This window comes from Physcomitrium patens, chromosome 19 (genome assembly GCF_059467195.1).
Source record: "Physcomitrium patens ecotype Gransden chromosome 19, ASM5946719v1, whole genome shotgun sequence".
Lineage (NCBI taxonomy): Eukaryota > Viridiplantae > Streptophyta > Bryopsida > Funariales > Funariaceae > Physcomitrium > Physcomitrium patens.
In genome coordinates, this window is record NC_143428.1 from 11,536,601 (window position 1) to 11,562,180 (window position 25,580).

General features: G+C 40.8%; 1 protein-coding gene and 1 long non-coding RNA gene across 2 annotated transcripts; one reads left to right on the plus strand and one right to left on the minus strand.

Annotated features, from left to right (window-relative positions):
* The first annotated feature begins 16,941 nt into the window (after positions 1-16,941).
* Positions 16,942-25,203, plus strand: LOC112295695 (uncharacterized). Its single transcript, XM_024547552.3, has 5 exons — positions 16,942-18,056; positions 19,774-20,126; positions 20,338-22,837; positions 23,207-23,759; positions 24,010-25,203. Exons 3-5 carry the CDS (start codon positions 20,450-20,452, stop codon positions 24,978-24,980), a joined length of 3,912 nt encoding a protein of 1,303 aa, XP_024403320.1. The 5' UTR covers positions 16,942-18,056; positions 19,774-20,126; positions 20,338-20,449; the 3' UTR covers positions 24,981-25,203.
* Positions 18,849-19,337, minus strand: LOC149987396 (uncharacterized). Its single transcript, XR_016498725.1, has 2 exons — positions 19,202-19,337; positions 18,849-18,881 (listed from the first exon to the last, which is right to left on the minus strand). It is a non-coding gene; the product is annotated as an uncharacterized LOC149987396 (long non-coding RNA).
* Positions 25,204-25,580: the final 377 nt, after the last annotated feature.

Sequence of the window (25,580 nt, forward strand, 5' to 3'; positions counted from 1 at the left end):
TGGAGGAAAGTAATATTTTGTAAATGAGTTACAATGATTTTATACAAAACTGATTATTAACTGGTTTCAATATGTCATTCTCAAGAGGAAAACATAATATTTAAATATTTAATATAAATTTGGCTATGTCAAAGGAGTTGTTAATTATAAAATAATTTTTTAAAACTGATGAGTACATGTCAATTTTTTAATAATTGAAAGTGTAATTTTGTCACAAACATAATTTAGAAGTGAACAATTCTTGCAAGAATTTTGTTTTTTATTCTTTATTTTTCGCTTGATTATGCGTTGTTTTTCTTTTATCTCTCTCGAGGTGAACTTATTCACAAATCACATAAACACCTAAAACTTCACTGTACAGCTCATGCACAAACAAATCCCATTAAACAGACATGAGAAGATCATGAAAGAATGGGGTTTGATTCTGTAGTTGAAATTTCACCCATGAAAGGAATCAAAAGGAGCGAACCAACAATGGAGAAGAGAAGTAATGTTGAATGCTGTAGAAGATCAACGCAACTGTACACACATCTGAAAATCAAGATCACGAAGCGAGTTTTTTGATGAAACTCAGTTCCCGAGCTCCGAAACTCGCACTCTTCGTCGGATGGGTCTGCAATTTGCTATGATGTTTGAATTCCGGATCGTGTCGAGGAGTTTGAGTGTTATATTGTTTTTTTTTTCCCCAAAATACACTTTTATATTCTACACCCCATGGGAGTGATCTTTCGCATGGCTCCCATTATAGTTGTGACAATAATTTAAATAACTTTACAAATCTTTACTACTGTTATAAACAATTGTGTGATTGAATTTAGTGACTGAATTTAGGATTTTATCCTTTCATTGAATTTTTTATGCCTAATCATCTGTCTGACTTATTGCCCAATCTATTATGGTAAAAAGCCAATTGATCGCTGTTTCAGTGTGTGTGTTTTATTTTCTTACATTACAATTCCATAGTTTCCGGCCCTCAAACGTAGAAGTCTTCGGCACCCTTTACGTTGAGCAGGTGAAAGAGTTCAAGACGAATGGCCCTGTTCTCAGAGATTCTTAACCCAGCTCGGTTTCTCTATGCAATCTTGGTAGTGCGTCTTGAATGTGTGTAAGGGGATCTGACATTCTAGTGTCATCTTTCCCTCAATGCCGCAGCCCGTCGGCGGTAGTATCTCTCTTTCTCTCTCACGCTCATACCCAATTCATCAGTCTTTGTTTTCATCAAAAGACCGAGAACATCACCCTCCTTGAGACCAAAAGTGAGTCCACCCACGGAGATATACACAGAATCCCTCGATGCATGCCCATCCTGCGGCTACAATGTAAAACGCTCAACAGTTAAACTCCCTGTGGACTCCAGACAACGTTTAAGTTTTTAGATGAAAACAAAGACCAATGAATTGTAAAACGACCTGTGAACTCTGGAGAACTCTAGAGTTCGTGAACTTTTTTGATGTTAACGAAGACCCATCCATGTGGTGATATACATAGATATATAACAAACTCAAATGAAAATAGAAGGATAGAGAGATATAGCAACATTTGAAGTACACAGCTGGAGTCACATGCAAGATTCAGACCTTCTGGAATGCAATACTTAAGAGAAGAACTCAGTCCTTGTTCAATTCAAAGCATCCTCAATGTTTAAAAAACATAGCAGAAACAAGAGCTCAAGCAGTCAGTAAATACACCAGGTATACAATCAGATTCTTCAGAAACTTGCCACAATCTGTCCCCGAAGCAAATTCGATTAGTATCTTCCACAGAAACGACCGCCAGCTTTGCAAAAATGTGGCACCATTAACTGGGTGTCGGTGGAATCGGATCACTCCATTCAGAACTACAATTAATCACAATCACCATGCGATTTCATATACGATCAATCAGTTCAAGCTCAAACAGACGAGAAGTGAAGATCATGTGCATGCTGAGAAGGCGATAGAGCTTGACCTGCCGAGAGTTGTGATGGCGAATTGATGCGTTTCACGCAAGGATTCGTTCGAAGAGCGCCCTTGATAGTGTAACAGCCACGCCCACTTGATAGGTGACCTGCAACAATGATTATCACCTTCTGTGCCGCATGCTAAACTACAATTCTCTTACGGAAACGCTGAAACACTAAAAGAATTCAACATCAAAAGGAGATCCTGGACGCTGACATGCATGAACGACTCTCCTAGCGGCATTGACAAGATAACCATTGCAAGACGTTCAGGTTTCTGAGACGTCAATTGTACAAAGCCCAAAGCGGGTTGAAAAGGTGTGAAAATTGATGAGGATAACACATTGAGGTACGGTTGCGTTACAACCTCGTTTATGTCCTATACTCATTTTAGAAAGAGGAAGCGCGTATTAAGCAGACTTGCCCAACTCTCTACCTACAGACCTTTTGAGAATGGGCTGTTTATCCAGTAGAAGATCAAATAAGTATCTACAAGGTGAAAACTCAGCTGCCATTTCCAGCGACTAATTCCGACTCCTGACAAAAAAATCTGTAACACATTGACCTAATCCAAACAAAACTTTGTGGCTGGGAAAGTCCACACCAGAGGTGTTTGCAAATCTCATTCTCTTTGCCAGCCTCGACCTCTCCCCTTCCATCAGGCATTCATGTAAGAGCATTATTGTGTGTATCGGAAGAAACAAGTAGAACCAGGGACTTGAGACGTGACGATGAAGATGTTCGACAGAGACGAAGAACAGGAAAAACGCCAGAAATAAGCTCTCGTCCCGGCATCGCTATTCTTCCAGCGGTAAGAATCGCGGATCTTACACAATCGCAGTGTCAAAGGGGGAAGTCCAGCAAGCCCCTGTTGATCGAGATTTTCACCACCACACCCGAGAGTAACGCTTCTTGCGCGTTTTAGAGTGGTCTTGATGTCGCCTGGCTTTCGTCTCCGACCTCATTCTCAGTTCCCGCTTAGGACTCTCTGACAACGGAACGCGACCATACGTTGAACCGTTCGAGAATGCGCGCTGGAACCATGTGAAGGAGAACCGAGAAGGCGCACCAGAACGCATTGCCCCGTCTGAATCTGAACCTTCGGTGGCAGGCACCCTAGAGTAAAAGGGTGAAAACTTTCGAAGTTTGCGAAGAGTCCTCAGCGTCATTTTCTCTCTCTCTCTCACACAACTCTCGTCTCCAATCCTTCCCACAATCGTCACAGCGTTGCAGACGTTGGCTAGCTAAAAACCTAAAGCCTCGCAACTGCTACTTCCCTCAACAGACAAACCAAACTGCAATGCACACCCCGATCAAGACAACCCTCAAAGGCTTATCACCAACGAACCACACCACTCTATCTGCCACATTCAAAAACCCAACACCATAAAAGATTCTTCTACAAAGCTTCTTAATAAACACTTCCGCCCAAACCCGAGTGAAGTCGACACCACTCCTTCCAAGCCGCCCAACAACTTCTCGGAATGAAATAAAAACTTCCACTTCACCAAGGACCTAAATACCCAACTCCTCAAAGTGAAAAGCCGCCACAGATCGCAGCACAAAAGTCTATATGACACGGGTGCTTGCACAACACTCTGCTTCGCATACCAGAACTGAAAGAAAGAAAAGGGGGGGGGGTGAGGGGGGTAAACAAAAATAGAAAACGACCATTCCTTTCTAAGACTCGATTATCTCTGTTGCCCTAACGGCTTGTTGAAGGAGAGACCCAAAGGATGTGTCGTCGTCTGTGCGTTTCTTCTCGTCGAGGTAAAAAGTAAAAAAGGATTTTTCTCCGAGAAATTATTGGAAAACCACGAAATTCAACAAGCTTGAGCCGCACTCTTCCAAGTCTCACAGACACAGACAAAGGATTACTCGCACTCACAACTGCCCAAATGCTCAGCCGAAGCCACAGCCACGCTTCCTCGCTGCTGCCGCGCCTCCTTCTCCCCGCCCGCCTTCCCCTCACTCTGCCTCGCGTCGTCCGGACGTCGCCGCAGGTCCGCGTCTATTTCCCCCGCTCCTCGCGATAGGGTGGGTCCAGGTGGTTGCGTTCCCTGGCTTCGGGAATTGTTTTCATGGAGTACTCTGTCATTGGGGAACGGGTTGGGAGCGGGGAGGGGCTCCGTGCCCGAAATGTAACGTTTGTTTCAGATGGGGAACTTTTGGGTGTAGTGTGAAGGGGGATAATGGAGGGAGGATGATAATGTTGATGAATGTCCAAGCATTTCTAGATGGCTGAGGGAATTGTTTGTGAGTTCTTTGGAGAATGTGTTTTTTTTTTTTTGTGTGAGAGAGTTAATTGTATTTCAGAAGCATTTTGTCAATTTTAAGGAATTTGATGTGGTCAAGAGTTGGCTGAGGACAGTTGCACATGAGGAATGGTGAAGTCAAAGAAACTGTTTTTGGATTATATATATACATTTTTTTTTCTTATTGCATGCAGTAATGGGCGATTAATAAAAGGGTGATTTATTTGGTACTATGTGCACACAAGTGGATTCTCCAGAAATCCAACTTTTTCATTCTTTAATGTCCTCAATTATTTTATACGTTGCAACCATCAATGTTATTGATGCATTCAAATTATAGGGACTAGAACTAATTAACTTCGATTCTTTAATAATTTCCAAAATTCTAAAATTTTGACCAACATTCTCTCTACTTGTGCACAATAATAAATTTCAATTTATAATAATATGTTTTTTTCTTCTTACAATACAACTCAATACAACTTGCAACTTAATTGAAAGTCTTCATATTTTTGAAAAAGTCTGAACCCATCAACTAAAAAAAAAAAAAAAAAAAAAAAAAAGATGTTGTTGTATACATTTCAACTGCAACCAACCTATAAACAAAAAAAGAAAATATACTCTGAAGTGAACAATTAACAAAGCTTTAATAATACACTATCAACACTACTTGTAACCAAACTTCAACTACCAATGACATTATCTACACACAATTGTGAAATTATTTTTACAAGTCTACCATGCAATTAGTCGGTTATAATTTCAATCCTCAAACAGTACATATCGTTATTTATGGATATTTCAATGTTTAATTCGACACAGAAGCTACAAAAATCGAAGAAATTATACTACGTCCACAGCCGCCCATGTGAATATATCCAAATACATATTATACGTACTTAAATACGTACATCGTTGTTTTATTACTGCCACAGCTCAATGTTCAAGCGTGGGATACAGTACAACGAATTAAAGCCACAATTTCCACATGTCGGGTTACGTAAATCTCGGGCTGGGCTGGGCGGGGCCTGCCCGTCCGGGTGCAAGCCTGAAGGCAATTCGATAGAAGCTTCAAGGTTTTCTTCGCCCCCATTCTTCTTGAATGCCGAAGCCTCAAATCCTAAAATGATGGCTTGATTGAAACGGGTGAGTCAACTCGTCAAGGCGCGTGAAGCTATCTCGCTGTTTCATTCCAAGCCCATCGCAATTGAGGGAAACTATCCTTTCCCGACAGATAAACTACGAGCGGCAAAAGCGGCAATCCCTAGGTGGAAAATTCTGCTTCACTGGTCACGAGACAGGCTCTGGTGGGTCCATGCTGATAACTATGAATGAGCTCCGTCGGCATTCAACGCCACACGCGACCCAGAGGTGCTATTCTGGAACTCTCTCGCGGTCTCTCGCACTCCCGTCGGTCTCGGGAGGGACTCGTGCTTCCGGCGATAGAACGAGGTTGGCGACTCGATCGAACTTTCCTATCGAGGTCGAGAGCGAGATAGATTCCTCCGGAAGGCGAGACTGGACGTGAGGCTTGGCGTCACTCGACCTTCGAATGGACGTCCGTTTCGAGCCTGCAACTGAACTTTGCTTCATTTTGTGGTTCTGCGCTTGGACATCGGCATATTACAGATGCCTGTAATATTCTGTTTTTTTCCCATTCTCCGTCGATTTCTGCACCCGACGACGACGTCGACGTCCGGTGGTCCACGTCAGATGGATACGTGTAATCGACGTGGCACTTAACGTCGGGTGGGGTCAGATGTGGCCCATAATCGAGTGACGCGTGTTATAACACATTGTAAAAGAATTAATTTTTCAAATAAAAATTAATTTTTACAATGTAAACTTATTTGAGTAAACATGTGTGTACACTCACATAACCTCTATTGTAATAAATATTTGTTTGTTTTTGTTTGTATTTTTTTTTTCTTTATTTTTTGTTTTTATTTAATATATTTTAAGATTACAACCTCACATTGTGAATATTGTGGTGTGATCAAACTTCTAACATAATCTATTGTTTAAGTATATGGCAAGGCTTAGTAATATTACTAAGACAAAATCAAATGCTTTTGATAATAAAAAAATACCTTCTATTAAAAAAGACAAAATGATAGAAATTTACATATATATTTTTTCAAGACCTTTTTTTTATAGTTTTTTTTAGAGATTTTTATAAAATATTCTTTTGATTTTTAAAACATTCCTAGGTTCTAAGAACCTGTTTAGGCGCTTTTAAAGTATCTATTTGTCATGATGTGAAGAAGGAAGCAAGACAAAGGATTAAAATATATATATATATATATATATATATATATATATATTGATAATTTAATAGAAGATTTTTTTCTGACCAAATATAACTTGAAGATTTTCTTCAAGAAATTCAAAATCAGTTTAAAAGTTATGCAAATCATCATAAAAATACCAACCGAAAATTAAAATTATATGTTAAGTTTGACTTCTTTGAAAAGAACATATAAACAAATCAACCATTAAAGAAGCTAAGAAACACATGATTAAAGCCGTTTGTGATTAATCACATGAGTTAATTCGGTTAGGTTTTGCTTTAAGCTCCTATCTTATTTTTATATCTAAACATTATCTCAAGCATCTTTATTAAAAACCTATTATAAATCATATACATTAGAAAGAATTCTTTATTACAAATTACAATTTTAGTTAGCAATTTAATGTAGGACAAAGTTGATAGAATATTTACTTAAAACATATACAAATCATTCAACATATTGGAATATTATAATACTAGGAAAAACATTTGTAGGAGCTATTATCAAACCTAAAAATGCACCAATGATGGGATAAATCTATAATCAACATTATTTGCATAAACAAAAAAAACTCAGTAGAATACTAAAAGTTATTATTTTAGAAATGATATTAACAAAATTATTGTCTTAATGAAAATTTATTCTTTAAGATAAACATGAGAAGAAATAGAGAATAAATTGAAGTAAAATGAAAGTCTCAAATTTAAAACTATATAATATTAAAATTAAGGATCTTCATATAGTTTTAAGATTTTATATTTAAATTTCTTTGAAACAATTGCTAGTCTAATTTAATATTTTTTACAACCCTCATTATTACATAGATGCCTTAAGATGAAGATGTACATTCAAAGTAACAAACATAATCTTATTATTTATGCTTTCGTTAGAAAATATTTAAAAATTGCTAAAGCATAAAATTTAAAATAAAAATTATGCAAATGAAATGTCAATTTTTAAGAATATATTAAAAGTATAAAATCATATAATTTTTTAAAGATTATGTTTAATAACATCACATAGCTACATCTATAATTGTTGACTAAATATACTTAAACATCTATTAATTAGTGACCAAATGACAATTGGCTTGAAATAAAATTCTAAGATATTTGTTTATCTAGAAATTCAAAGAATCAAGTTCTTAACACTTTTTACATCACTTGTTGTTAGTGGATGATGCAATACTTTTGACAAATATCAAGTGACTTCTAAAACATTCTAAAACATTCTTAAATGTTTTGGAGTTCTTTGGTATCATCCACAAAACATTACAATTTTTTTTATCATTTTCTAAAAGTTTAAAAGATACTTCCATTAAATTTTATATTTATTTCAAATCTTTCTCGGTAATCAAATTTTTTCTAAACTAGATTTTTTAGACTTTAAAGATATTATTAAGATTTGTTTTTAATATTTTTCTATAATCTTTTTAAAAGAAAAGAAGAAATATCTATTTATATTTTTTTATCAATAGAATATATTCATAAGATCTTTTTAAGTCTATATGTCAAACTTTAATCAATTTTTTATGCTCATTTGTTTAATTAGAAATATCATTAAATAGAATTAATTTTAAAAGAATTTTTAAAAATTACCTTTTGATATAGTTTTTATTGTGGTATTTTATCAAAAAAATAAAAAAATATAATACATTTTAATATTTTATAATCAAATTAAAATTATCCCATTGAAAATTATAAAATAGAATAGAATGTAAAATTTATTGTGTAAAATTTATATGTTAAAACTTAAAATTTGAAATTTGGTGGTACAAATTGCAAAGTTTTATGAATTAAAGTTTGAAAATTTTCTGTCTGCTTTTTTTACACTATATAAGAACATCTATAAGACATTCAATTAGATTCTCCAATATGTTTTACTCATATTTTATATCTTAAATACCATGCCAGTAATTGTTTTTTGGACAATATTGCTTTAAAATGAGATAACAAACAAGAAGACGCTTTTGAAAATTTGCTGAATACATGTCACACTTAATTTTTTAAATATATATATATATATATATATATATATATAAACTTAATGTTCTGTAATTCTACAAAATTAGACTCAATTCACAAGCTTAAAATAAGAATGATTTTCAAGTAAAGACATTGAATTATCCAAAATCATCACTAAAGTTTCCAATCGAATCTTAACAATATGGATTTCAAAACAATATTCTCCTTCAAATCATCCAAGTTCTTCTAAGCAGAGCAACCTCACCACAAAATAGGTACTGCAAGATATCCGTTGAAACATCAGGATGACAGAGATTAGAACAAGTTTATCCATCTTAACGGAAATTAAAACCACACATAAACATGTGTCCCTACCTAACTAATCCACCCATTTTTACTACACTATTATTCCACACTGTGCCGTTGTGGATTTCAATAAATTATCCTCCACAGAAGTTCAACACTCTTGCGTGCATGGTTGCAAAAATGGCGGAAGATTGCGTACCCTAGAAACGAAGACTGAGCTTGCAGGCTCACTCTCTCTGCCAAAAGTGCCACCTTTTTTGTAAAGAGTGATTGGAAGAGTGTGCACAAAAAGTGATGCTTCGGTGCTGATGCTGACGTTCCAGTCACAGGAGCGAACGAGTTCCAGGTCACATGGATATCGCAAGCTTCTAGGAATCCTTGTTGGGTGAGATTGCAGCCCTGACGTGCTGCATGACTGTGGATGCTTCCATTGAGGTGGAGATGACAGAACTGTTGGAGAAGTTCACCAATGTCATCGGTCTCAGACTATTATTGAAATGTCGTAATGATCGTTAGCGTCTGCACGTGCACAAGGGAAGAAGGAGAGATATCTAGAACAGAAATGAAGTACTAACATAAAAAAATTGGCTAATTGTGACGCTCGACGTCTGTTCAGGTGGGTCCGTTTCAGATCCCAGTCATGAGCATGTCGACTTTCACTGCTTGGCACTGTCACATTCCATTTACTGTGCTGGGTAATGGTGAAGGAACTGTTGCGCTTGTGCACTGACTGCACGTTAGTGGGCGTTGATGGAGTTGCACCATCCGTGTTACGGCAGACGGTAGCGCCTATTCGATTAAAAAACTGCCCTTGGGTTTAAGCCGAGATATCCACAGTTGCCAACAGTTGTTAGGGATGCCACTGTTACTCATGATTCATTTTGCTAAAGAATGGATTATGCGGCAGGTATGAATCGTATTTTTCGTCAAATTTAAGTTGCTATTTCGTCTCATGTAAGTCAAATTTTGCAGTGATAAGCAATTCTTCAGGCTGTGTATCGTTTTCAAAGAGTATTATCTTCATCTTTCTCATTCAATTTGGAAATTGTTCAAGTGCAGTATGTACACATAAGTAATGCTTCTTATCACCTCCAAGGTATGATCGGAGCAGATGCAAATTGGTTTTATCAAAAATAAATAAAAAGAATATAAACCGCCAGTGCTTTATTGTCTCTGCCTTGTCTTTGTTATGAATCTAACCTCGAATGTTCGATTTCGATCTGAGTCAGATTATCCGATTTCAAGTAAGAGCTGAAAGCTTGTCGAGGGATTCCCATCAATCAACCGATCGTGCCACCATCTTCGGCAAAAAGCATGCACAAATTCTATCCAGATTTGGTCAAGCACTCAGAACTGAGCAGGAACTTGAATAATCTCATGACATGATAGGACTCCGACGGAATGCGGAGGTCGTCGCTTTCTCGTTCAACAACTTATGTTTTGGTCGTGTTACTTCTGACCGGAGCACAGATCCAGACGATGGCCTGGACTGAGATCGACGTTCTCCAGCATCCACTTCTTCCATTACAGCGTCGGTGCAGGACTGGTCGGTGCACGTCCATAACATCGTTGACAGAGACGTCGGGTACATGAACGCACCCTGCACTCACAAGATGTTGTGAAAGCATAGTTTACAGGAAAGGAATGGACGACTCCTTAGGAGCATTAAAAAGAATCTCACCGCAGTGCAAAAGCGTCGAGCATCATCTAGGTGTCAGTGAACACTGTAAAGAATGTGGTGAGAGCTGACCATCGGTTACGCCCGTTACAAGTAAACACAGAAGAGTCCAGGGCAAACAGTTATAGATATGAGCACAATGGTGAAACATGCGTCGTGTTATCAAACACTCTGGATGCGCTTGTCCTTGAATAATACTGCCCAGGGGGCTGTAAAGTGTTTCATTGTCTAACCCTGACTCATCTGGCTCCCAGCTTTTGTGACATATACCATCTCTGTCGTTCTAAACGTAGTATATAACCTCACCGGTCATATTATACAAAGTAATACACAGGTATTCAGATGGAGTGAAGCGTTTCATTATCAGTAGAAGGGCATGGCAGGTTAAGCTCGCTAGCTCACGAGTTTCGTTGCCACGTCGGGCCATGCCGCAACTTGAAAGTCGCTCCTTCAAAAAGGCTCTTTTCAATAACCTGCTTTTGAACCACCTCGTTGACGTATAGGATGTTCATGCTGCTCCAAGTTAGCGCAGAGCACACTCGGGCTCTCAATTAAAATCTTCAGCGTTGTTTTGTGGCCGAGCTAGATTCCTGGAGAAGATTGTCAATGCATCGCTTCAGGTGTCGCATCATCAATTTCATGTTTCCTTGACACAAAGGATGATACGCATGCCCCTGTTCCGATCATTTGACACCTTCATTATCTCGCTAAAACCTTACACTCTTTTCATAACTACAATGTGGCAATAGGCAAAAAGTCTGTGTTATACACACCAGCTAATATTATTGATACCAATACCGCCTATCCTCTGGAATTTCGTATACCTGTTCAGGTATGACCTTCTTTACAGGGATATCTATAGGTTGAGACTTTGATGGACTACGAGAGGAAGGCCGGGGGCGTGGCACAACGGCAGTAATGAATATGAGGTCTTCCAATTCTTGCGACGGAAAGGGTTCTTGAGCTGCCTTGGGGAGCTGCTCCTCCTTCCCAATTTGCAAAGACTGGTCCTCTGAAGGCCGAACACCAGCCTCGCCTGCCGATGCGCGATTCCACCAGCGCCAGAAGGGCGCCCCAAGAATGCTCCCCTCCAAAAAATGATCCTCTCGTCCCACCATCTTTACAAAAACACTAACCTCCCCGCAACCTCGCACCGATCCAACACCAAACTGGGCTGGACAGCCGAGCGTGAGCTCCTCTATCTTCAAGATCAGGCCCTCGTGACTCAGAACCGGGGTCTCTTAATTACCTATTCTGACTCCCCTGAATGCAAACGGATTGGAATGAATCTACACTCGAAAACCGTGCCTTTTTGTGCAAACCCAGACAGAGCAAGCTCTCAACCCATTTATTTAGCGTATTTTACAAGTAACGAAGCGTATGACCCATTCCATGCGCACACCCTGCTGCTCATCATCATCCAAATGTCAGCAAGTCAATATTAAAATGCCAGGGCCCCGGAACAACTGTAACAATATAATGCCGCCATATTCCCCTCGTCCACACTTGCCATAAATACACTACCCATTACCCTAAACTGCAAGTTTCCTGATTCTTTTGGAGCAGGAATTCCCCGTATTTAGAACTTTCTACAATTTGCCACCATTTTCTGGAACAGCTTGAGACTGGCCAGGATCGCCTTTTCACTGGTCTGCAGAGTCCACCACAGTCGCCGCGTACTGTAGACTGCTTCTCGGAGAAGCAAGCGTCGAGTGTGCACGTCACAAAACCTCAGGAAAGCGATCCAGTACCAACCCCGAGCCTTGGCACTTAATTCTTCCTCCATGATCCAACACACATCAGCACAAACCAACCCAACGGCCGCGCGGAGGCGTCCACCACAAGGCAAAAGTGCCACCTCTTCACCGCAGCCGCAGGAGGATAAGCCGATGACTGGCACGTCGGAGGAAAAGCTGTTGCGACCCAAGTCTCAACAGGGACAAGAGTGCGATGATCAGTATAATCTCGCACCATGATGAGCTGCTCCTATTCAAACATCCCAGTAATAAGAGCAACAATCCCATTATTCTTCCAGCACCAGCCACAACCATCGTGTTCGAAAGTTCTCATCGAAGCACGCTAGCTGACAGTGGCAGTCAGCGGCATGCAGCATATCCATATTCTGATGGAAAAAAAAAAAAAAAAAAAAAAAAAACACAAAAGGGCGGTTTCGAAGGGGGATTGTTCTGTGTGGGAGACTGAGAAAAACGACATCGTCGTTTATACTTTTCTTTTCTTTTCGTTTTTTTTGTTTTGTTTATTTTGTTTCTGTTGTTGTTGTTGATGTTGCAAGTTGTAGATCGATGTCGATATTCCAGCATGTCTGATCGATCTGGACCAGGTGCGTGACTCCCCACAGCATCGAACCAACACCCCTGGCCCATGAATCACGTGCAGTATGACCGTGTGGAACCCCGAGCTCTCTCAGATGATTCCGATCTCGCCGTGCGCTGATTCTCGAGCTCCTGCAAATCGCCGAAACGAGGCATGGAATCGAAGCGCATGCTGACTGGATGTACAGAGTGAAGGGTGAGGGGCAGAAAGGGGTAAAACACAGTCTTATCATTCGATAAGCCTCAGTGGACTTTTATTCACTTTAGTTTTTCTTTTTCTCTGCTCTGGCTTGTGAAAAGAGTGTTCTGTAGCTGAAAAACAGGACACCACTGTTTTCTTTTCACAGCATGCAGTTCTATTTTTAATAGTATTGATGAATTGGAGATGATTGTAAGCTTAATTTGAGTCGTTTCTGTTATTGCTATTTACATCCTGATGTCAATGGTGTAATTGGGTGTCTATTTATGATCATGCAGACAGAAGTATATCTATATATATACACACACACACACGCACAGTTGTAGCTTAGCTGTATGTTGGATTACATGGAACTTGAACCAAAAGAATTGTTTCGATTCTATTAATACGCTTGGCTTCATATTCTTCTTTTTTTTTCCTCCCACACTTACAATTTTTTTTCAGAAAATTCTAAATAGATGACAATCTTATGTTTCGATTGGAGCTTTCGAGATGTTTTTAAGTGCTGAAAATTTCTAGAAGTTTTCCTCTGAAACTCTAGCATTACTGGAACTTTAGCATTATTGTGAAAATTGCAACCTAAAAACTTCAAATATAAGAACCAATACTTCAACTTCAAAGGGTTTAATGAAGTTAGGATAAAATTAATTATTCATATAGCAAGGGACCAATGCCGTCCCCTGAACCCCCGTTAAGGCTTCCAATACCTTGGAACGAAATACCCGCGGAATATCAATCCTGATACGGGTATCTATGCGAAGTTGATACCTGAAATATATGTCGGTAGACCTGCAACCACGACGAACCAGTCGGCGGCGCAGTTGGAGTTGGGTCACGGCGTCGTCTTCGGGAAGTTTACGGAGCTTAAGTCGAATTGCTGGTACTGGCAAATTCTTCCAATCGGAATGTGTGGATAGAGATTGCAAATTCTAATACAGAAAAGAAAAATCGGGTTACTCCAACTAACCAAGCTCACGGGGACAGGACTGATGGGAGCAGTCAAGTTTTGTGCACTTACTGAGAAGAAATTATAGAATAGAGCATTGTAAGTAACCCTTACGGCTAAGGGAGTTTATGATTCTCAGAGCGGCTTTTTACGAGTTATAGGTATGCACAGTTCGCTGAATGCTGGTCGCCATGTTCCACATTGGGCGGAATTCCGAGAAGAAGTTTTTGTGGGAGTTTTGCATCTTCTGGCGTCATTTTGGAAGCAGCAACTTTCTAGGGCATTATGAGTGACTGATTAGGAGTGTGTCGAAGAGTAATATTCTTGCAGCGCGTTTGATCACAATTGTTGTTTCACAAAATCTAGGTACACTGAAAGAAGCAACTATTTGCACTTGAGAGAAATTCGGGAGATTGTTGTTGCAGCGTTCAGTCAGCACTGTTATTTATCAGTTATTGACTATTAAACATGTGGAGAGAGACTGGGTACTTGAGAATGCCTGAGCGAGACGATTTAATACGCGCATGGAATCATTTATTGAATGTGATAGAGGGAGCGTTGAAATGCTACCCAGCTTGAGTCATGGATCATAGCTCCCAACCTAACAGGGAGCTTCAGAAATGATAATCTGCTGCACATTAGCTCGAAACACTTGCTCTTACGTCATAAGGTAGGCGACACAGTACTATTGGACTTAAAGCAAGTGATCGATTGATCTAATGTGATCATGTTTTGTGATTCAATCTAAATTGAAGTGAATGCAGGAATAATCACATGTTGACGTGTGTGGTCTTTGATCACTGACATTTAGCGTGCGGAATTATCCCGCTGCTTTAAATGGTGGAGGACTATCTGTTACTTTTGGCAATGTTGCAACAGTTGCTTCTTGCTCCACTACCCTATTGTGGTTGTCTCGTTCCACTGTTTCATAAGCTCTCATTTGAGTGGAAAAGCTCTTCACTTCCACTTAAAAGCAGCTGCAAGTGAGTATGTCTTCCAAGAGTTCCAATGAAGAGGATTGGAAGGTCCAGGCGGCCCTACAGACTCACGTATAGTTGGTCAAGTCGAGATATCAGGGGTTAGCGCCAGGGGCGGGATCACATGTGGGGAACAAGTTTTTTGGAGACTTGTCGAGAAAATTAAGTTTTTGCAGGGGATTAGGGTTTAAGTTCTTAGGTTCGATGGCCACTGGTTACAGTACCTCACCGATCAAGCATAACTGGAGTTATCTAATACTGCAGTGAGTTTATTTGTTTGAAAATCTTATCATATCTGGCAATTGTTTCCAATTTGTATGCTCCAAGGCATTAAATGATTGCCCTTCCCAGCGGTTTTCTGTTTGAAAGGTTGGAACTGTGGAATTGAAGTTTGAGGTTTACTGTTGTGGAAAGTAGTCAGGAAGAAACCTAAGGGCAAGGATGGATATGCTAGGATGTTAAACATGGCTCAAGCATTTTGAAGCATATGCAGGCTTACTCAAATGACTTGTCTGATTTAGGGTTTAGGGTAAATGGCATCTTCATCAGCAATGTTATTGGTCTTGGCAACTATCTTGTTTGGATTGATCTTGAGATTTTCGTAAATGCCCGAGTCTTGAGATCGTATCGTTTATCTTGATGACTGTTAGGGAAGTCCTTGTTTTAGTTCGAGATCTGGGATTGCGCAGGGTTTTTGTTTTTGTTATTTTTATGGATATGAATACGTTGATGCTTTCATTTCGTTGTGTGCTCTACTTAAGGATTTGTTGAAATTCTTGCAGGTGGTAGTGAAAAATGTACCGGAGCTGAACTACTGATGCTGGTGCAAGGAATAAAAATTCAAGGCGAGGCGTGCGTGGGAGTTCGACTAGCAGGTCGGTTTGCTGCAGTGAATCGTGACCTTTTGATCACTAGTACCTTGGTTTGTGTTCGAATAGATTGGTAATTGTTTCTTTTCCTCGTTTAGCTTGGGAATTAAGCTAGCAAAGTTGGCCTATTTAGCAAGTTTCAGAACTAGGGAGCTGGACATTTTGTTGCAGAATTCTGACTTGCAACGAACGATTTTCAATGACAAGCATTTAGTGTTGAAGGGAATCGTTCATGGTTATCAGTAAGACGTTTGATATATGGAAAGATTCTTTATGGTTGGATCTATTTTCCAATACAATTTTTACTACCATTAGTTCCTTCAGTGTTGCCCTCCGATCTGGTTCCTTGTCTTTTAGTTTCTATGGTGCTGGGGATCTTGTTCACTGCCAAGAGGGGCATCAGATGTAGACAAGGCTACTGACTAAGATGTAACTGACAGCAGTACTTGCTCGTCACTGCTCGACTATTGCGGGTTTCCAGTGTGTTTCCATGTTCGTGAACGAGTACATTTGTAATGTCCCTCAGCTATCTTCAGGAATCATCTCCCTTCTAACAAATTTGAGCTTCGCCAGCCATCCTTTTTTTAGTTTGTACAGGGAGTGCTTTATGTATTGAACATAAACGTTCTCAGAGAACCGTAGCCATTGATTCTTCCTATGTTATTTACTCTGCTCATGTGCAAACATTTCAAAGGTTCAATGCTCCGGGGGCATATTGAATGAGTCGTCACCGTATCATTACTTGTGCCAGTACGGTGTATCTTGTGATATAATTTACGATGTTCTTTGCTTTCTATCCTCAATATTATTCACAAAATTAAGACAATGCAGAATTCGCAATGTAACTGATACACTAACCTTGAAGATCATTCGAAAGAGGTTGTCGAAGAATTTCTGTGTCAGGAGACGTAGTGGGATAGGTCATCAGCTTGATCACTAGTCGAACGCTGAACCTTAATTTGAAGACTGGCCAGTGACTTGCAGTTATGCTTTGTGAAACAAAGTTACATGAAACCTGTGAAATAAGAAGGTTGGGGTTTTTTAAAAGCAGCTGTTGGGATTTTTATTAATAGATTACTCCTGCTACTGTGCTCCTGTATGTATTTCATGTGATGCTGGTCATCAATTTTTATTCGGGGTTCCACGCTGTATCTTTGCAGGTTCGTGTGTGTCTCTTAGTATCTCTTCCGGTTAAGGATGAGGCTCTTCTTTGTGAGTCATCCAAGCCGTTTCTCCAGCTACGAGATTGTGTAACAGGACCGTGTCTCTGGAGATTCCTGTGATTGATTATGTGCTATCTTTCATGTTTCTTCACTTGCGTATGAATTACGTTTCTTATTTCTACTTTTGCACTTCTTCCACAATCTGGACAAGTGTTATTCACAGCCGTAATCTAGGACTGACAAAACCCAAAAGAAGCGTATACCCACGGGCGGCGTTGTTTATACTTTACTTCCCTTTTTCCCTTAGTGAGTTTTTTTTGTCTCGTCAACTAAAGTTCCAGACCGTGCTCCTCGCATGTCTAACTTCAGAAAATAAGAATCTCAACAATTTTCAACTCTTGCATAAAACTCGAAACCGATGATACGAAGAGAACACGATCATGCGCGTGTGGTGTATGTTGAAATAGAATTGACACGGTGGTGACCATGAGTTGAGGTACAGGACGTCGTATGATTGTCCTTGCCATTCGATTTCTGGGATGAGGTGGAGAAGAACGTTGACGTCGTTGAGCTTTGTTTTGTTTTGTTTTGTTTTTTTTTTTGTTTTTCTTCTTCCCCTAATCGAACCCTAAAGAAGGAAGTGGGTTCTCTTTCTCGCATTCCCTGCTCTTCAAGCTTGCGATTACAACGATGAGTACTTAGGGTCGGAGGGGTTTAGGTTCGGTTCTCAAGAGTCTGTTTCGAAATGGAGGTTGGATGGAACCGCAAGGCGCGACGCGCGTTCATCCCGCTGTTTTCGTTCAGAATGGGGCAGTGAGCAGGGTGTTAGTTCTTCCAGCCCACCACAACGCCAACGCCGGAAATCAACTTCTCGGCCTTGGGTCATTCCATGCGTGCGCAGGAAGACGAACCGAGCATAAGAATGTTGCAAGGTGGTATACGAGGTTTTCGCCAAGGGGTCTTTTTCGCAGGCGTGAGGAAGCCCCTGTCGCTGTGAGGGACACGACGGAGCACAGAGCGGCAGGAATTATCTTGGGTGTAGTTCGTTTCTTTGGCGAGTTTGTTGCTCTGCCGCCGCCAACTTTTCTAGGAAGGTTGCATGGGCGCTGTCTTCCCCGCAAAGGCATGCATATTCGGTATGTCGTGTAGTTTTCCTGACCTACTGCCTCCCCTTTGGAAACTATGGTGTGCCAGTGACGGTTGTGTGCAGGTGCCTCGTGGTGATTGATTGCAAGTCACGTTAGTTGTTTGGCGCATGCTATTACTTTAGGTCGGTGTTGGTGTATCCGCTCGTTAGGATCTTCGAAAGCTCCGTCCTTAGCTTGCCTGTGCGATGCAGATGTGAGGAAGTCACTTATTTCTTATGTCTTGTGTAGTTTGTTCGAGCTTTGGTTTCGAGGATATGCATGGATAACATGTGATAATTTTTTGTAGCTACGAGTTGTGGATCCCCGTCCATGTGTCTCATTTGTACCAATTTGCAAACACTCCTTGTCTATCCACATGGTCCGAGAGAATTGTGCTCCGACTGAAGGGGGTTAGAAATTTATGAAGTATTCGTGTTTGGAACAATATTTCAATTGTCGCTTCAATTACGAAATTTCAAATTGCTCTATCAAGTACTCTCTATTTCATTATTGGCACACTAATTAACTAGGATAGAAAGTGTTAATAGGCCATAATGAACTCACAGAGTTGATCTTCTGGCATGAGGGTTGCATTTTGTTCACCTAAAATATCCTTGCTATTGAAGTAGGTGATCTACTTAAAGAATATGAAAAGAGTTTCACGGGGAGTGTTCATTTTAGTTTTACGATTCCGCAGCTTCTCTGCAGACATGAGTACTTTGGCTCAGTTGGTGTTATGTTGATTCATAGTTCATCAATGAAAAATTTGGAAAATGCAGGCTTGATATTTCGCCATAGATCATATTTAGGGTGGGTGCTTCATGTGATCTCTTCCTACAGAATCAGAGAACAGAGGGTCTTTATTAGCATATGCTGTTGTAATAGAATGGTAGAGGCATTGACGGACTGAATTTTCATTACGCTAAACAATCATCAACGAAAGATTCAAAATCCATGGCCCTTTTTGAGTTCCTGACTTCAACCGCAATTTTTGCAAATCTGGAACATTTAATTCTTTTCGCTACGGTCCTGTGCGAGCTTTTCAAGGAGATGGTGTTTATGTAGTTGCATGCTGTACAAGATCCTACTTTAAACTAATCCACTTCAGATATGGAAGTTGTGTCGAGTGTGACTTTCATGTGCATTATGCTAACCTGAAACCTTTGGAACTGGGTAATTAGAATATTAAACCTAAAACTCTCATTCCTTTTTAGCATATTTCGGCGATTGACATGGTCGTCGCACTCGTGGAGCAAATGAACTTGTTACATGGTCTACAAATTTTCTATGTGATAGATTGCTATACTTGTTGTTTGTGCAATATACTCCTGTGCAATGTATACGGAGGGTTTTGATTTGTAATGGTTAAAATTACAAAAGGAATTTAGGTTATTAGATGCTTTTTATTCGTCTTGGTGGGGGCCGTGTTCTGAAAGATTCTTGCTGGCATTGTTCGGTGATACGACATTAGTTTTGAAAGACACCTTTGTACGTGACCTTCGGGCGTATTACTCATTGAGATTAAGAACAAAGTGAAGGGTTGCATTTCTGCTGACATTAAGTAGGAATTCACGTAGTCAGGAACTTGGAACATTGCCGGTGTCTGCTGAACTTGAAGGTCGATGATGTGGAAGTTCGTGTCTTTTTATCAGCTTTGTTACAATTTCATATCTCTCATTGATCGTTCCGAATACTGTTCCCTCACAAATACTCACGTCTCTTTCAGATTAAGTCTTCGGATTCCTGAAGACAATACGAATCAACACATTCTCCAAGACCTGGTGGCAGATGTCACTTTAACCTTATAACTCTTTTCTTAAGTTGGTTGTGAACGGTTTATCCGTCGTGTTGAATATTCCCGGATGGAGGTATTTTACCGAGAGCTCGAGGCCAGAAGACCTTGTAGCTGCCCATTGATGTGTAGACACTTCTGTAACTGTTTTTAGGTCTCGAGTAGGAAAGCAAGGAGCACTCTCCTTGTATCAATTGGTTGAAGGTTCTGAAAAGGGACAGGCAACTGATTTCAACCACTTCGAATGCTAAGCTGAGGGACCTGTTGAAGTGCAGATGACGTCTGGGGTAAGCTTTGCGTCACTTTCTAAATTGGAAAACAAGCTTTGAAGGACTACAGATCAAAACTATTCCTTCGGCATTTTTTTTGTCAGTCAGAAATCAGACAGGTTCTAAGTAATTAGAATATTACTTTTAATAGCGGTATTTAATTTTGTTAATGCGTATGAGTGATAATGTTATTTCGTGAATTTCTGATGTCCAATAAGCCGATAATCAGGATAAGGAGCGCGTTACTGTTTCATAAGGGCTCTTAAGTAAGTCGGCTCGACATGAGGACTCCCTGAAGCGAGTTTGTGGGTTTAGATGCGCCTGTGGATGGCAATTCAGCCATGTTGACCGAGGGTGAGGGTGAAGGTGAAGGGGACGTACCATTGGATGGAGTAAAAACTGCTGAAGATTTCAAATTTTATTCGACACAAACATGTAGTGCTGATTTTCAACAAAGATCGGTTGAAGTGGTTGAATTTGGCTCAAGACCTGCAAAGAGGGCGAGGTTATTGAATGATAAAAGCAATCCAGCGAAGGAGTCCCAAGCTTGCAACTCATTTGCGAGTCGATTGGCCCGGGATAGTTTTATCGAGAAGAAAGTTGCGAATGTTATTCAAATGCTACAGACATATCAAGCAGACGAACCAATGTCTGATAGTGATTCAGGGATTACGAATGAACTTCGCGCAAGAATTGCAGGAATGAAAGTGGTCGGCTGTGTTGAGGCAAGTGAGTATGACGAAAAGAAGGGCAATATGAAAGCGTCTGCAGCACAAGACGACGTAAAAACAGTATTCATTGATTCTGAAGGAGTAGAGAGAAATGCAGCCTCTACAATGATCCAGCAGGATTTAGGTGATACAGCCAGCACTTCCAGCGATGAAGGAGTATTTGTCATTAAAATGAGAAGTCCAACAAGTAAACAGTTGCTTCACGGTCCAAAACTGGGTATGGATCAAGAAGAGTTGCATAATTGTTCTGTTGCAGCAACCAGGATAATGATAGGGGTTCAGGATGCATACGACAGTCCTGGAACTATGGGGCATTGTCACGGAGGTGGACATGACGTGGATGATCGTTTCATAAAGTCTTTGGCTGTAGAAGATGAAGAGAGAACCGAACTTGATGCAGAGAAGGTTGAGAGTAGTGTAGAACTAGCAAATGTAATTCCTGGAGATGCTGGTAAAAAGCTAAAGATCTGCAGCGACATTGAAGTTCAACACATGCAGCTGGCTGCAGCGGATTTCAGAGATGAGAATTTAGATGTCTCGAAGTCTAATCAGGAGGCCGAAGTCTCACCGATACACAGAAGCTATTCAAAGAGCACGGAGTTGGATGAAGCATATGAGCACCACAGTAATGAGCTATTTCAGAATGATGCTGAAAATGTGGCACGTGCAGAAATGCACACCTCATTGGGAGCTGGGGTCCAGAATGATGTTGCAAAGAACTTGGATCACTGTGTCGGTTTAGACAGGGAACGCCAGGTTGTTCTAACTAGAGTGACGGATGGGGATATAATTGATGTCGGGAAGTTGGAGGCCGTTAAAGAAGATAGGACATTAGCGCTGGGTTCTGTTGACAGCACATCAGACGATGGTCATCAAGTCAATAGGTATCAAGAAGGTCATTGCAATGGCTGTGAAGACGTTACAGGGGTAGAACGTTTAAAAAGTGACACAGCTACATCAGAAATCAAGAAAACACTCCAGAATACTGAATTTGTTGGTGATCTAGATGATCCAACTATCTTGTTCAGTCCAGGTGGTCCATTTCCAATCGGAAACATTGGTGGTAAAGATGGGAATCACATTAATACTAACGATCAAATTGATCAAAGTAAAGCCCAGGTACTATCACCTGCGTCCGCAGGATTGAAGGATTTTGGCAAGGTGATTCAGGAAGCCCCTGTTGTCGGAGAGTCCGACTCTGGCACTGGACAAGATCTTGGGGAGGATGTATCTGATGTTGTGAAGGTCTATGCTCGAAAGAGAAAACGGAGCACTCCAACTGAAATAGTAAAAGCAGAGTCAGCTGCATTAAAAGAACATAGTGGCTTTTCTAAGTCAGAGGATGTATCTCGTTCACAATTGAAGGATCAGGAACCTCTAGGTGAGAGGATTATCAAACATTATTCAAGGAGGTTTCTTTGTCGAACAGATTCTCATCGTCCTGCAGCTATGATTGAGAAACCAAATCAACATATGATGACTTCAGCTAGCAATGGGGAAGGAAGTGTCTCTTTGCCACAGGCTGAGCAGCATAAAGATATTTCGTCTAAGTCAGACGATGCACGTCGCTTGCAGGTGAAGGATGAGGAACCCCTAGGTGAGAGAGTAATCAAACATTATGTTCGAAGGTCACTTGGCCGAACAGATATTCATGGTCCAGCAAATATGTCTGTAAAACCAACTCAACCTAGTATGGCATCCGATTGCAATGGAGAAGGGAGTATCCCTTTGCCGCAGGCTGAGCATCATACTGGTGCTTCTGCCGAGGTTGAAACAGAAATCAAAATCAACGTGTTCCGACGCCGCTCGAAAGCAAATCCTTCTCAGCAGAGATCTCCAATGAATGGTGACATTGATCTCCAGTGCAAGGTGACTGAGGATCACACATCTGAAGGTTACGTCCGACCGGATCATCAGCCTAGATGGCTGCCAGAGGGATGGATATTGGAGATAAGGGTCCGTGACGGAAAAAAAACTCCAGTTCGTATTAGGGACAAGGTATTTTTTTCTTTCTATATTAGACTTTCTCAATGCCAGGTTGATCCCACCTTCGATGTCTGCATGAATACTGCGTGGTTTATTTGATAATTCTTGCAAGCAGATATAACCGTATTGAACTTTGGATTATACAGTGTCGTACATCTATCAGTCGTCACAAACCCTGCATTGGTCTTGACAGCAGTCTTATTTCTTGCACGATCTCGAAGAAGGTAGCAGAATTTTTCTTGAGGCGTTCTTCCATGAGCTCCAACTTAATTGAGATTTACTTTAAGGTTACTAATTATTTAGAGTTTGAGGTGAATGGTATTATTGTATGTGTACGAAATTGACTCTCTGACATAAAACTTGGTGTCACACGTGTTGCAGTATTACTTCAACCAGAAATCTGGACACAGGTTTCGGTCAAGAAACGAAGTGCTACAATTTTTAGACCATGAGAGAATGGGAAGGGATCTGATGGCGTCTGATGCACTGGGCAGAAAGGTCCAATCACAGAGTATGGAAGGACTTGTTTCAAATGCTCCTTCTTTGGTAGCATCTAATCCTGCCTCCACCCAACTGCATACTGCCCGCATGAAGACTACACCTATGAAGCCAGCTTCTGCCGTCTTATCTCAAGCGAACGGAACAGATTTGCCCCAGCCTCGGGAGGAAGATCGAAATGGTTCAGGCTTGCTTCGTTGTTCTGGAGCAGCTTTTTCAGGGGTACGTGAACGGGGTCGAAGTGATTCCCCTGCGAAGAATGTGGTAACATCAGCCCTCGATGGGGTTGCTGCGAACAGCCCTCCACCGTTGAGCTCCAATGAATGTGCCCGATTACTCTCTGGAAGTTCTGTGCCTGCTGCAGAGTCTCCCAGTGATCAAGGAAATAACAGGGGCAAACTAATTTTTAGGCTTAAGCGGAAGCAACCAGATTCAGGTTCCTTTTTGATCCTTTGCTCGTTTTTGTTTCTTTTAACTCTCCTTTGTGGCATTATTTCGCTGGGCATGGAAGTCTCTTGTAGATGTAGTGCTGAACTCAATTGTTTTCTTTCAATTCAGTTTGCTTGAATCTTTCAACAATCCTAAGTTTGCCCTTGTTTGTTAGCTCCTATTGTCCTTTTTCGGAAGTCTTTTTTATATTTGAGGCTAGTATGTTTCTGAGTGACATGTTTTATTATGGTGTAAAGACACAGGCAAAGGCAGATCAAAACGGCCGATGTACGAAGTAGTTCATGGAGAAAAGGCATCTTCATCTACATCAACTCCATCTCACCAGGAGAACAATTTAACCCCGGGAGAGAAAACTGGCCAGGTTGTAACCCCAGCCCTTGATTCAGCGTCAACGCAAGTTGAGAGAACTTCAGCGAAGAACCCTCCAACGTCATCTCTAAGCCACAACTTCCTCTCTGACTCCATGTTAATAAAGACCCAGGTAGAGAATAACGTCCCAGTAGTGGACGTCTCCTTCTCTCAACCAGTAGCAGAGCAGCCTGCAGTGATGAAGCCTGTAGTCGAAAATGCTACCACCAATCAAACTCCGCAGCACCTGGACTTGTTTCTGGAGCCATACACGGCTTTGGGAATTCCTGCAACAGCTAGATCCTCTGGGTTGCAGCATATGGCATCTTATAGTGCCAATCATACACACGTGTTTTTGGACCCTCTAGAAAATACCATACCATTGTCCTGGCATTACTATTTTACCAGTCAGGCCCCTATCTCTATTACCACGTCAGTACCCACCCTTGGCCCCTTTCCTTCTTTGTTCAACACCTCAGTTTCTGGGAGCCACTCCGTTGCAAATACAGTCTCTATTCCCATTTTTGAACATTTTAAAGGCGTTTCTTCTTCCATGCAGTTGAATGCAGCCTCCACCCTGTTCCCTTGTCCTGCATCAGGTATCGACAGCCGCACCAGGGATTCATCAAGTATTGTCAAGATGACGGAAGGCGTTCCTCAGACCCAGAAAGCCACGGCACCCAAAGCCTTAACCAAAGAGCAAAACAGTCAACTTCTTCTGGGTCTTGGCCGTCGTCTTTGCCTGGCAGGGGTAGAGCATAAGAAAAAACCCTGTAGTTCGCATTTACAGACACGGGCAACAACTCTGCAGGATCAGAGTCAACAGGGATTTTTTCAAGCTATCTCTAGGATGCAGTAAGAATGTAGAAAAGTGGAGGATGACTTAAACAGGCATACGTAAAATTTGATTTTTTCTCTAGGATATTTGATTTTTCAGCTCCTAGTCATGAGTTTGTAGATAAGAATGACTGAGCTTGATGCAATGGGGCACCTTCTTGGAACTGCCCCAGTTGCACTCGATTCTTTTTGTATCAAGATGTACGAAGGAAATGAAGCCGTCTGGCCGAGTTGGTAGAGCCTGATATTCAGACTCCTGGTAGTGGTCACAGGCAAATATGAGCATGTGAGGATCGTCCATAGAAGGATGATTTAGAACACACCTGCTACGTTGGAATTGTTGGCAGTCACAGTACTCGCACCACGTGTTTTTTTTTCATAATTTACAGGGATTAGAATTGTGGATTAGTTATGGAAACTCTTTTCCGCGGTGCAAAGAAAGAAAATGCTTCCAGAAGTTGCAAAGAATGAATATCATACTTGGTCGTTTTACATACTAAACCACTTTGTGGCACATTCATGCTGGATAGATTGATTTATAAACAAATGGAAAAGCTGTGGCAGTCTCTTCACCAAAACACTAGAAACATCTAATGTTCATTCAAGGGAAGTGCTACAGAAA